At 46.6% G+C, this 13,687-nt stretch overlaps 1 protein-coding gene across 1 annotated transcript in view; it reads right to left on the bottom strand.

The window, feature by feature from the left end:
- Nucleotides 1-479: 479 nt before the first annotated feature.
- ROGDI (rogdi homolog (Drosophila)) overlaps nt 480-13,687 on the bottom strand; it is a 14,219-nt gene continuing 1,011 nt past the window's right edge. Inside the window, exons 2-11 of the mRNA XM_009324252.1 lie at nt 11,540-11,611; nt 10,124-10,206; nt 8,673-8,727; nt 8,081-8,161; nt 5,541-5,636; nt 4,014-4,112; nt 3,412-3,525; nt 2,602-2,651; nt 1,950-2,076; nt 480-1,394 (exon numbers count right to left, since the gene is read on the bottom strand). Of these exons, the coding sequence (XP_009322527.1) occupies nt 1,353-1,394; nt 1,950-2,076; nt 2,602-2,651; nt 3,412-3,525; nt 4,014-4,112; nt 5,541-5,636; nt 8,081-8,161; nt 8,673-8,727; nt 10,124-10,206; nt 11,540-11,611 (819 nt within the window). The 3' untranslated portion in view covers nt 480-1,352. The remainder of the gene's footprint in view (nt 1,395-1,949; nt 2,077-2,601; nt 2,652-3,411; nt 3,526-4,013; nt 4,113-5,540; nt 5,637-8,080; nt 8,162-8,672; nt 8,728-10,123; nt 10,207-11,539; nt 11,612-13,687) is intronic.

Below are 13,687 nucleotides of genomic sequence, written 5' to 3'. Positions count from 1 at the left end.
TGCTTTTAAGATAGGCTCCAACGGCCCTGATATTTTTTAGGGACCTCGGTGAGCCTGCAGTCTTCACCTCAGCACACATGTAGGCTCTTGGGTAAGGTACTCCAGTGAGGAAAGCCACCGTAAACACAGGCTGGACAGGGCTAGCTGGAGCCAAGCAGGAGACAAGTGATGCTTCCTCATCACTTAACAGCCAGCTCCATGAGCCAACCCAGCCCAGTCTCAGTACCTACAGCCTCTTCCAAGGGGCTGTGACCATCATGGGAAGTTTGGAAAAGTACTTCAGGTAGTACTCAGGTGTCAGAAAGCACTGCGCTGAGGCTACACAAACCACGCCCAGCCTTCGAAGGGCTGCCCAGCTCTGCCCTCAGAGACCACTACTGTCCTCCCAGTAAGGCAAACAGTAATCCAGCATGCATAACTAAGAACAGCGACTCACTTGTAAGAGAGCACATAATCTTTGATACTCTTTCATTCTCAGCACTGACAGCCCACAGGAGCATGGCAGGTCTGAGGATCTTTATTTCATAGTTATCAACGGCTAGATGGGTGAGTTACATACTGTAGCATCCATAGGTAGGCAGCAAATCATAGTAACAATGTGGTACTCACTTTGGGTTTAATGACAGGATGTGAGACTGCACAGCTGTGCTCAAGGTACCGAAGCAGCTCCAAAGGCTGGCAGTGAAAACAAGATACTAAACCTGGAAAAAACCAATTGGCCCCACTAGGGCTTAGGAAAAAAAAAAATATTATCACATTGATGCCAGGGAAAAAAAGAGTTCAAACAGCAGCAAGTAAGAATATCCCCAAAGGGGAATCAGTAACATGGGCATGGACAGAACAGATAGGAGAGGGAGAAACTCAGGGCTAGTCATAACCACAGCTGGACCAGACCACAGCAACATATTTCACTACATGGAGCAACATGCCCTACACTTTTTGTGGTGTGTTAAATTAGTCTGTCTTCATCCCTTCCCAGCCAGCTCAGTCCAGCAGTTAGTTACAGCACTGTGTGCAAATACAGTTAGTAAGAGTAGTCCACAGCTCCGCATCCCTTGTAATGGACTAGTGTAATTCATCAGAGGCTTGGAAAGTGTAAGCCACACAACGCACATGAGAACAAAGACAGGTGGAATCTCTTGCGAACCACACAGCATTGCTTGGTGCCCTGCTTATGGAGCAGTCCCAGACAAGGCTACTAAAGTTGTGTCTCTGGATATGCTGACCCTACCCTATGGAGGGCCATATGATAGTGAACCACAGCACTCCTCAGGCTGACCTGGACTCAGCTGGCATGTTGAAAACAGAGAGACACTGGAAGTACTGTAAGGGCTTGGACACTCCACAGAGAATTAATATGGCCTGTAGTTCCAGTAACTGGAGAAAACAGAGATCTGGAAAGCAAGAAGAAAAGCAAATAAGTTCCTGTATCCCTTGGGCCATAGAAGAAAGAGCATATAATGCGTGCATGAAGATTGAGCTTTACAGCATTACACACTCCAGCACTGCACTGCAGAAGGGCAGATTTGCTGCTATTGTCACTGAAGAGGCTTTAAGCCCAAAGTTACTTGCTCAAGGTGGCAGCCAGGTGAGCTGCAGAGCTGGAACCGAACACTGGTCTACTGCAATCTTGTTTGCGAGGTCTCCATGCCTCCTCTCCAGCACCCTGGCATTTCCTCACATCCAGCTCATGACTGAGAACACAAAAGTGTCTACCTGCTCCTTTCCATCTAGTCACTAGTTCAGCAAAGACATCTGCCACACTACTACACTTATCCCAGATGGCTGTCTGCTAGGCAGTGCCAGCCAGCTCCCCGGCTCCACAGCATTGACTTATCGCTTGTTTTCAGCTTATATGTAAGTTGTACAGAATAACATCACATCAGATTTTAGGAGATCTGAGGTCCTCTCAAAATCCAGAGTTAAAAAACAAACTCTGAGACCATTACCTTGTCCTTCAGTTGCTGGCAAAGCTGCAGTGAAACTGTGAAGAAGACAAGGGCATCATTTAACCATGGGACAACACATTCCACTTTATGGACATGGCTGACTTCATATCGCTGGTTGCCAAACTCACTGGAGTGGGGGAAAAAAAGAGCACAGCTTCACGCACAACAGCACAGAACACAAAACTCAACTGTCCTCCGTTCTCACAGAAGAGATCATTATGATTTCTACTACATTTAAAACAGCACCTGGCAAAGTTATAGAATGCAAACTCTCAGTCTACCTCTGACCAGATTTAGAGTTAAGCTAAATCTAATCGGGTTAAGGTAGAAACTCTACCACTTTCCAGAGAGGCACAAAGGCAGGAAATGCAGATGGCAATGCCAATAACCTAATGTTCATTTTGGTTGACAACTCTGATCTCTAGACAAACTCATGGCACTGTATGGGTGGGCCGTATCCTGAAAAGCCACATCTTACTATGACCAACTCATTAAAGAAACACTTATGGGCACCTGTGCATCCACAGGCACAGCCACAGCAAGTGACTCAGTCCAGCTTCTCCACTTAACAGATGCTATAATCATCCATTTGCACCTCATCCTCAACATACTCCTAGACCTGTTACACAGCCCTTGTAGTGACCGTACTTACAACATGGCTCCAGGGTTGTGTAAAATGGACCCTCCAGCAGGCTTGAAGTTCTAGAGGAGAAGGAAAAGGTCATTAGAATTTTGACACAGTAAACAAACTACTTAGGAGGAGGACATTTAAGGTTTGCACTTTCAGTAGCCTGACATCAAGAAATCCCTATACTGTATCAGCCTGAATACTCCATTCATATGGAATCCATGTCATTTGATCCCTTCCTGCTCCTTCATGAAAAAAAAATTCTACACAGTGGCTGAGTCCAACTTAGCTCCAAATTTTAGCACCACAAAAATAAGATGAGAAGATCCAGAAGAAAAACAAAAGATAGATTTTAGGAAAAATATCCTTATGGAAGGACTGCATTTCATAAAGCTTAAGAGTTTAATTCTGTATTTACAGGACATCAAGCTGACCCAAATGCAACAGGTGAAGCAGAAAAATATCCATCAAAACTCCATTCAGAAAACCCAAGATGCTTCTTCGATGTAAACTGGATTAATACAATTATGCCCTTCCAAAATTACATAAAATTATCAAACTATATTGTAAGACAAAGCATTACTTGGCAAAAAATATTTACTGGCTTTCTCCCAGAGCACTGGTGTTTTACTCTGGGCTAAGTGGCCATACCCCAAACTAGATTTAGAGCCAGTGTCTGCAGCAGATCTAAACACAGACACTTAACACCAGTTACAGTCATTTCTGCATTATCTTATGCATATAACATTGCACCATGTAGCAGTGCGATCTCCTCCTCACAGTGAGACGTAGGGAGAGGTAAATAAACAAGGCTCAAGAGATAGCAGGCGTCACCTTGGTTGTGCTGGGCTGCAGCACATGGAGTTGGTAGACGGTCAGGCACAGCTTATTCAGGTTAATATAGAAATTCACAAGGATGTCTGGAGGCAGAGCAGGGGTGAACATTTTCTGGTGAGAAAATAAGTAGTTTCTTTGTCAGTGAAAGGACCGTTATTTCTAATGCTGGGAAATCACTACCTTTTTTCTAAGCCATACTACAGTTACCCCATAATGAGAGGGACATTAAGAAAGAAACAAAGACTCAGCAGCTTGCAGGCAATGGTTGTTCTTGCTGCACTTGATCAAATGGTGTGTGCATGATGGTGACAAAAGAGGATGGAGCAGTGTTCACAAGGGCAAATCATCCCTGGACAAGATTCGTGGGCAGAGAACAGAACTTACCCTCTGAGAACCAGAGTCCTCATGCCCAAGTCATCTGCTTTCCCACAGGAAGATACAGAGCAGCCAAAAATGCTCTGGCTTTGCACCTACTTCAGAGCTCCCTCTTTCTGCCTCAGGAGGCACTTCAGAAATCCATTTCCACCAGAATGCAGCACAATATCCTAACCGTTGCATGCTGCCAGACTGTATAGAGATCTAGACCACCACATACTTACTGTGAGACCACTGGAGGCAATCTCTGGTAGAGTCAGAGTGGCTGGAGTGGTAAGCCGATTTCGGGCTCTTGAGAGCTGTAGCATCACAGCATCCATAAGCTACAAGATAACATACAGTATACTGCTGAGTGGCGATCCCTGGACAGCTCTGGATGGTGTGCTGCAGAATCCTACAGCCTTTTGCAAGTGTTACAAGAACAACCACCACCACCACCCCCCAGCCCTTCCAGGAATTCAGGGACTTATTGGGAAGGGGTGGCTCCCACATAAATGCAGTTTAACTGTTACCACCGTCACAGACACTTGTGAGACAGGCCAGGAGTGTTTAATACCAGGGACTGAAGAGAGAACAGCTATTCATTAGAAGAATAAGAAGAGAACATGAGATCAATTACCGATGCCACAGAAGGATTGACAAACTCATCATCAGCTCTCCTGAAGAGCAGGCATTAAGGAAAAACAAGCAGCTGTGTTCTAGTTCTCCCCATTCCCACATCACGGGTACAACAACTGCTGAATGGGCCCCCCAGTTCATAACCATCTAAGAGCTAGGGCACTAGAGAAAAGAACCAGCTCACTGTGAGTCCAATCCTGCCAGAAACTACACTTCAAAGGCTCTATTCAGGCAGATTTCCTTTTCCAGAAAAAAACGTGGGAAGCAACATATGTCTGTTATAGAGCTCACGACTGCTAAGATGAAGGTATTTTATATTATGACTAATTTCTACCCCCTACTTCCACCCAAAAGTAAAAAAGAAATAGTTTTATTACCTAGCTTCTTCCAATTAGCAGCCCTTGCCCATGTGGAGATTAAAAAGGTTTAGCTTTCTCATGTTTGATATTGCGATGGATTCGAATGAGTAAGTCGAAACTCTGGTAGCTGCAGAGAGCATTTCCAAGCAGAGGGCTGGGCCTTATTGCCATGCAGCAGCTGGTCTGTATCAGACCACGTCAACTACTACTAGCAAGTGAGAATTCACTTTCAAATCGTCAGTAAATCATGAGTACTAATTGTAATCTTTTGTTTGCTGATGACTGCCTCATTTCTTCTCTCCCCAAAAGCACTGACTGACAGGGAAGAGCATGAGCTGTGTAACCACATCATCCAAAAAAGACCAAGGGAGATGCTCCCTTCTTGCGGGTTTTGCCGCGGTTTTGCCACCTCAGGAAGGGTCCCCCGGCGCGATCCTCCGCTTCGGAGCCCTTCGCCTCGGTGGCTTCGCTGAAATGGCTCCCAGAATATCCAGATGCTCCCAGAATATCACTGCTGTGCAACAGGGCACCGACTACTCAGATTACCATTCACCATGATGTACAACCCTGTTACTGATGATAAACTGGTATAGATTCATATCAAATATGATGTCACATGGATACTCCTTGACACAGGTACATATGGCTACAACTGGGGAATCCATTTCCAGTAAGAGACTGAAGACAGTAATGTGCATTAACTGTGTTTAAAACAACAAATGAAGGGAAGAAAAATGCACGTTCCCACCCAGGTAGAGAGGGCTTTCTCCTCACCTTGAGAACCTCCGAGCCTGTTTTGAACTGGTAGTTTACATCTCTGTTCATAAGCAGGTAAATGGCTTGGTTAACATGGTTTCTAGCATCCTGGATCTGCAAAGGTACAAATACACCATATCAAAGAAACACTCTCTATAACACACACTAGGAAGTACAGGTCTCCCTGATTATTTCGTTGCCCCTAAGAAAATGGTGACTTCTCAAATGTTAAGGCCATTTCTCTCTGAGTACCCGACACTCACTAACACAAATCTACTACTGCTGCCCACATGCATTATTGGGTTCTTCACTCAAGGACTGGAGATGCAAAACAGTCTGATAGCTACAACCTGGATTGTCAATAAAAATATTGCTGCTGCCCTGAAGGAACAGTGACATCAGGCACTCTCATCCTGGGGAGGACTCTGATCATGACTGTTCAAGGTAGGAATTCTCACTGTTGATGGTACACAGCAGGCAGTCAGGTCTAGCAACATGAATAATGATTTCTTCCTTAGGAACTATTAGAGCTAAAACCAGTGGTGTAAATTACATCAATAGCAGAAATGAGCAGCAAACATTGATTTCTAATATAGCGTCTCTGGGCAGTATTCCAGAGTCCTTCTAAACTATAATTGTTGGGGTTGAAAGTTATCTCCAGCATCAAGAAGCTGCCATCACACCACTTGTGTGGAACTTGACCAGACTCAGGACACAGCTAGCTCAAGTCCCTCTCAAGCAAGACTGCTTGCAGCCAGCAGACAATTATCAAAGCAAGGTTGATAGGTTTGCTTTCACGGGAGCAAGGACAAACCAGAGGAAGAAGAAAACGGCCCTTAGAGAAAGTGACTTGGGTTCAGTTCCAGGCAGCAGCAGGAAAATTGGAAAAAAGCAAAAGGGTAAATCAGAGGGTGCAATAAATGGAAAACATAAGCAGGGAAGCCTGTATGAGAGGTGGCTGCTGGGAGATGGATAACACAGCTTGGGATATTTGTAGTTTCATACATCTACATTGCTCCCCAGCAACCCCAGATCCCAGCTCAGCCTTGTAGAGGCCTCCCTGGCATAGACATGGGCACTGGTTCCTTCTCATCTGGAGCTCAGGGATCACAGAATAGCCCTGCTCTTAGAAAGCACAAGGCACTGGAGGCTACAGACAGAAGAGAGAGATGATAAAAGTCCACTGTCAGACTGCAGAGAGACTCTGCAGGTACTTGGGCTATGGCATCTCCAAACATCACCACCTCCAGCCTTTACATCTCCCAGATGCTTTCGAGCAAGCTAAATTACCCTTGGCAGCGTTACCCAACCCAGCAATGCCAATCCTGCTATTAGAAGGACTTGCTTCATTCCTATTCCCCCTTGATTTTGCTCTGTTTTCTAATCAAGTTCCTGAAGACTTGTGTGGCTGCACTTGTGTTCCTCAAAAATATGCCTATACTACAATTTCTTACCGATGACTTTACTTTGCACAGAGAAGCAAAACTCCAGCTGGCACCACTCACTAAGGGAAGAAACTCACAATACTTCGAGATGTTCATTTTTAATGGAGACAGGACAAAGATCTCCACATAATCACTGTAAATGCTTCCGCACAGAGTCCTTTAGGCACTCACGTTCCACATCTGAACAACATTAGAACACAAAACTCTTGCAAGTAAATAAAGGAAGGTGTTTTTCATAAAAGCTGGTAGAAGCCTATCAACCAGGCAGCAGTACAAAACAGCCACAAAATAGGATGCACTGCTGAGTGTTATCACAAAAATTTCCTTGCCTTGTTGCGAGGCATAAAGAAACTCAGTCGAGTTTGGCATTAACATCTCAAGTACACAATTTTCTACATTTCTGCAAAGTTACCAGGTAGAGCTTTCACTCCACTGCCAAAGCAGCCATTGGAAACTGCACTCAATACCAAATGCACTGATCACCTAGAAAAACCTGAGCCATGGCACAGTGAAACACATGGAATACATCTTTCTCCAACGTACTCAGCTATGACAAAGTAACTGTGGGAAACTGTGTCTTCAAGATCAGGCACTAGATCAGATCCTGAAATCAGGTATCTCCCAGCAAAATGGTGGGAAAGAGATTCAATGTTCCGGATAGCCACATCCCTTTAACTCCTTAACTGAGGGAACTCAGCTATGGTACAAGAGCACAATGCAGTGACATCTGTTCTCAGCATAAAGAAATGCTTCTGCAAGAGAATGAGAGCAAGCTACTCAAACCCTCTGAAGTTGTTCTTTGTCCTGCTAGCCTGGGTTTTACAAGCAGACACAAGGCCAGTACTGCACAGGCACCCTAGGCACTCCTTTTAAAGGATTATAACTGCTATGCAGACAGCCTTCAGCTCGCTGATGTTTCAGGAACAAGCAGAACCCACCTCTCTCTCCTAGCACCATAACTGAACTTAATTGCATCTGTTTCTTCCCTTAGCTTTTGCCACTGGAGCTATCGTGGAATGGACATAACATTCTCTCTCGGAAAGCAAGGGGCTACAGCTACTGCTTGGAGGGTGCAGATGCTACAGAGGAGTAGGCATCTAAAGTTAACAGTACCTGCTGCAATTTCCACTGCTTGTCTTCCCGAAATGCAAAGTGCAGGAGCTGATTATTTCTGGGCATTTTCAGATTAACATCCTTGAAGAAAGAAACAAACACGTGAGAGCAAGCAATCCCCATATGCAGAACATGGAGACTGCCAGTCCCGCTCCATTCTGTCTCCCAGACCATCTTGGCAAGCTGCTTTCAGCAGTCCCTGCACAGCCAGAACCTCAGTCCTCCTACAGGAAGATGCGAATACAAAGGATAAGTTGAAAGGCATTTAGTGAATCAGGATCCAGGCAGGAGACACAACCTCATCTCAGAAGGCCCCCATATTACACAACAAAGGCGGTAAAGGCAAGGAATCCCCATGGAAGTAAACTCCACCACTCACCACAGAGTGTGTGTGTGTGGGGGGTTTAGATGCTGGATCTCGACAAATTTCAACAGTTGCTGAAATGTTAAGGATTTAAGGCCTATTAGGGAAGACTAACAAAGAGTACTTATTGGTCACTGGTAAAGCATAATAAGAAATACCTCTCCCTTGATAAGGATGACTCCCACCCCTTGATGGTAGTACAAAGCAAGAACCACGGCAAGTACTCACAGCTTGACACAGGGCATCTCCCTGCAGCGTCAACACACCTTTCACCTGGTCTGTGCTGGAATGAGAAGAAAGATCTGGGCAACGCAAGTCACAGGAGGCAAGAGACACCTACCAAAACTGCCAACCTGACACCGCCCCTCCCTGTCCCATGTAGCTAGCCACGTTCCCCTCCTTCCAGGGGTCAGCTGGGGGATGCAGATGAGCTCTACACACCCGTTCAAGTCCCCAGCTCTTGGCCTGTGGCCAGCTGCTGTCATATTCTTTATGAACCACCTCACCCTAACTGCTGTACCTAAAACGTTACGTTCATTTCTGATCCCATGCTTATTTCATGTATTACCTATCAACAATGTGGTTGCAGTTACCAACAGCTCTAGTAAGCACAAACACAAGATATTAGATGAATTACTGACATTGGAGGGCTACATGATTCATATGGGAGCTGAAAGCTACAAATCCCACCCCCAAGAAAAAAAACCCTAAATAAAGAAAAAAACCACACACCAAACCCTTTAAAAGGTCCTGCAAGATGGCTCACCTCTACAATGAAGTGGGGGAAGACTGAAGCACCTGGGCCTTCAAGAACTTAGTTTAGCCATACCTTACATTTTAATACACTAGACAGACTCTTTTAGATCAATGCTTTTTAAGATCTATCTTGCAACAACAATGAATGAAAACTAGAATCAACTTTTAATACTTTAAGATCTGAAGAATGCAACCTTCAAACCCAATACAGAATCATCGCACCATTCTATAAAACATTCACCGTGCTGCTTCTAAGGACTAAGGTCTCCTACTCTGCAACAAGCTTGTGACCTCAGCCAGAGTGCAGCTATTCAGACCAAGGCTTATGCTGAAGATCAAAAAATGAACAACTATTTCAGAAGAACCGCACTTCTATAGCACCTTCTGCACAGGTCTCAGTTTGCTCTGTGCGAAGTAGATTTATTATTGCTATTTTAGGGAGGACAAAGGTTAAGATTTGTCCACAGTCAGAGTCAGAAGCTGAGCCAAGAGCAGAATTCAGGTCTTGTAACTGCGACTCCCTGCGCCCAGAATCAGAAAAATGCCCCTTGGCAAAACTGCTGACAGCAGCACGCTGATGCAACACACCAGCGTGTGGTCAGGAATCAGTGACTATATTACAGGTGTCAGAAGGAAACGGCACAAGTCTGGCTAAGGCAGCCCCTGGAACATGGCTACAGACTGTTACTGCCATGAGAGTTTGTTTGTTTGTTGTCCTTAAGGCAAAATCTCCTGCTAAAGGAAACCCCTTTACTCGGGGGACGCTGTAGAGACCTTTGCCGCAGACGCCCAAGGAACAGCGCCCTTCGCTACAGACGGAAGCCCCCGGCACAAACACCGGCATCACCGGCAGGGGCGGGGCCCCCCCGCCCCGGCGCGCCTGGCAGAGCAGCAGCGACCCACTGGCCGCCATGACCACTTACCCCGATGTGCTCAGCACGAAGTTCTCCTGCTTGACGGCTCCTCCCGAGCCACTGGTGGGCAGGGCGAACCGGTGAGAGGCCTCCTGCCCAAGAGAGGACATAGTGAGTGCTGGAGCGTCCACCTAGGCTCAGCGCACCACAAGCCAGGAACAAAGACAAGGCAAGAGCAGAAACGACCCTCCTGCGACCCACCTAGCAGAGCACACGGATGTTCCCTCGTCTTCCTGCAGGACAGGCCCAGCCCAGGAGAAGGCTCAGTGTGTGCGGCTCATGGCGACAGGCGTCAGAAATCTCACGCTCCAGCTCCACACCCCGGAGCTGGGTGACACGGCCAGTGCCCACAGGGGTCGGCAAACTGTCCACAGCGGGAGCGGCACTCCGCACAGCCCAGCCCTGCATGCCCTCGGGCACCGTGGCGCTGCCCCTTTCTCAGCACGCTCACTACCCCCAGGCTGCACAGCGCAAGCACCGCCGGTCCCTTACCCACGTGCGAAGTCTGGAGCGAAAACGAACACTCCTGACTCGTTATACTGGCTGGCGACTATCCTTTAATCACACTTCACCCTTAAAACTATTGCAAATTCTTCAAAACAGATACTATATATACAGATACTGCAGGTTGTTGTCACCTGCTACTGAGTCACATCCTGGGTCAGCACTACGGCACTCCTACCTCCTCTGGCACCCCCCCCTCACCTCCACATTTTTGCCCCTGCTCTTGCATCACCCCCTAACCCCCACTGAAATCTCAGAACATTAAGGGGCTGGGCCTGTTGAAAACTAACCTAGCAGGAGAGCGGTGAACTCTCGTGCACACAATCCCCTTTGGCCAGTTCACCACCAGGCTGCCCGGAAAGAGCCGAACCCGGCAGCCCATGCTCAGGCTGGCGAAAGGTGCTGCAGGCCTGGTTCAGCTGAACACTTCACACCTCTGAAAGGGGCAGGTACCAGCAGAGAAGTAGGTATATCGAGGGAAGGATGGTTTTGAATGAGGAGAGTGCATGCTACTAATTACTGCACAAGTAGTTGCTTGTCAGCTAAAGGCTATCATGCTTGTTTCCACCATCACATGACAGAGTTACAGGCAGATCCAGATTCTCAGGTCCAGAAAATATTCAAATCTCAGGCAAATGCCTGGCAGACAGGTCTGGGTGCCTCCACGTGCCTTTTCAAAGCAGCTCTCTCTCAGGAAAGAGGGTCAAGAACAGAGAAATCTAGGGGAAATCAGCTTTACTGTGAGTTCTCGAGACCAGAGGGCAAGCAAACACTTGCGACGGCACTGGACATGCGTGACAGACCTTTATGTGCACCCTCTACCAAGAATTTTTTCCTCCAGGGGAAATCTACCACCATTCCTCACATGGGAGAGCAAACAAATCCACAACACAAAAAACGGATGAAGCAAATTAACCTTACCTTCAAAATATCCTGCAGCTGTTTCAAAACAGCATGGACCTCTTCTTGTAAAAGCCATTTAAATTCTTCTTCCTACATTGTGGAAAGACAGCACTAGAATCGTTAGAAGTCAAACACTGGAAATAAATCTCTCAGACACATACGAAAATTATTTAAGTTTTAAGTACACTGCTATGTCCATGCTGTTTACATCACATGCTAGTAGAATAAAAAGATTTCCTCCTGATTTGTTGAAAGGCCTTACTCTCCACTTCTTTGCCCCAGCCAAATGAATTGTCCTCATTCTTGTTTTGACTTTGTTTAACAAAGCAGCATTCATACAAATCACTGTACCAATAATCACAGAATTAGGAAAGAACAGGCAGCACGGGATGTGAATTTCAGAGCAAAGCACAGATCCTGCTGCTTCAAAATCTGGGGCATCTTTTTAAGCTGCTGGGGTGGGCTGACCTTGGCTGGCCAGCTGCCAGACCCCCCCCCAGCCTCTCCCACTCCCCCTTCTCAACGGGACAGGGGGAGGAAATAAGATGAAAAGCTCATCGGTCGAGATAAAGACAGGGAGATGCCTTACCAATTACCGTCATGGGCAAAACAATCTCAACGTGTGGACAAATTTGTTGTCAATTAGATGGTGAGAAACAAAGACAAAAACTAAAATGCTCCTCCTGCCCCCAGCGGCATTTTACCAAGCAACAGCAGCCTAAAAATAAAGAAAGCTAAACTGAAAAGTGGGTGGGGAGAGAGAAAGGCTAAGGACTCCCAATCATTTGGGCAAATTCAGTAACAAACAAGTTCAGATCTGATGACACACCACCTCAGGCTGCAATCAGTTGTCTGCTGCAGAGAAGCCCGTATAAAGCAGATCCTCAGACCACAAGACCCCACGCAGAAGATCGTCAGAGAAGTGGGGACAGAAGCAAGCAAGGGACAAAGAAGATTGACACTTGCTACCTTGTAAGAGAGGAGAAATTTTCCACGTGGAAAGTACTGGAAGGGAATGAATTGAGCACATTGCCCACAGAAAAATTGGAAAGGTGTGGTCAGCTCGGAAATTTAAGCCTGTGGTTTCTCCGCTAGACAGTTCCTGTTCACCATGAGAAACATAAAATAACTACTCACTGATGTGTCATCACCTTACGCAAGAGCTATCTGAACAAAGAGTAGGACAAGGATGGGGTTTTTTCAACGAATGTTCACCCAGAGCAGATATGCACAACTAACCTAGGTAAGATTCTCTGTTATCCTTCAAACCAGCGTGGGTGCAGGACCACTGACTTTCACCATTTAATCCTGTTTTGGGTTTCTGGGCATTATATTGACATATCAGACTCCTTGCTCTTTTGTTCTCTGTAACACTCGCTCTCCTCCAGGTTCCCAAAGGAGCAGAAATCATGTAGGTAAAGCAGATGCCTCTAGTGCCTCCACCACCCAACTGTCGCCACGCAGATGTTTCTACCTCAAGACATCATTGGTGTCTTTCATCCCCCTATAGTGACAGCAAAAGACCTCCCCCCTCGGTATTAATTTCAGGCAAAGTCAAGTTCATTCACCATGTCTGGTGAATGAACAGATCAGATGTGCACACATCAGATGTGCACTACACATCTGTGTTTTTGAAGAATGCTAGTCCTATCATTCCAAATCACGTTCATTTTAGAAAAATCTGGTTTTCACATGCGGCTTTCTGCCCAGCCCAGATGCATCTCTAAAATTCCCTCCCTAGATAGGAAGTTTTCACTACTTCTTGCAGCTTATGTCTCAGGAGGTGTCTGCAATGTCAGCTGGTCTATGTCTTTCCTACCTTTATCAAGCGAACAAGGCTGCTTTGACGTGCCTGCCCTGCCATTTGCTACGTCTGGTCTTCCACCAAGCAGCGTGTTGGACTGACTATGAGAAAATCAAGGTCACACAACACATTTTGCTGTTTACCGTCAGCAGGACTGCCTCCGGCACTGATCTGCCCCTGGACGCACTCGAGGCCAACGCAAGTAGCGGCCTCAATCGCAACCCACCCCTCGTACTGCTCACGGGGAGAGCACCGAAGCAGAGACCATTAAAGCAGCTCAGGGGGGAGTCTGGAGGAGACCACGGCCCGCTGGGTGGCCGCCGGCCTGAGGGCAGCACAGCAACGGAGCCCGGGGACGGCCC

Source organism: Pygoscelis adeliae, unplaced genomic scaffold (assembly GCF_000699105.1).
Source record: "Pygoscelis adeliae isolate BGI_AS28 unplaced genomic scaffold, ASM69910v1 Scaffold505, whole genome shotgun sequence".
In the NCBI taxonomy this organism is placed as follows: Eukaryota; Metazoa; Chordata; class Aves; order Sphenisciformes; family Spheniscidae; genus Pygoscelis; species Pygoscelis adeliae.
The sequence above is the reverse complement of the archived record's forward strand: the minus strand, read 5'-3'. Positions and strand labels throughout refer to the sequence as shown.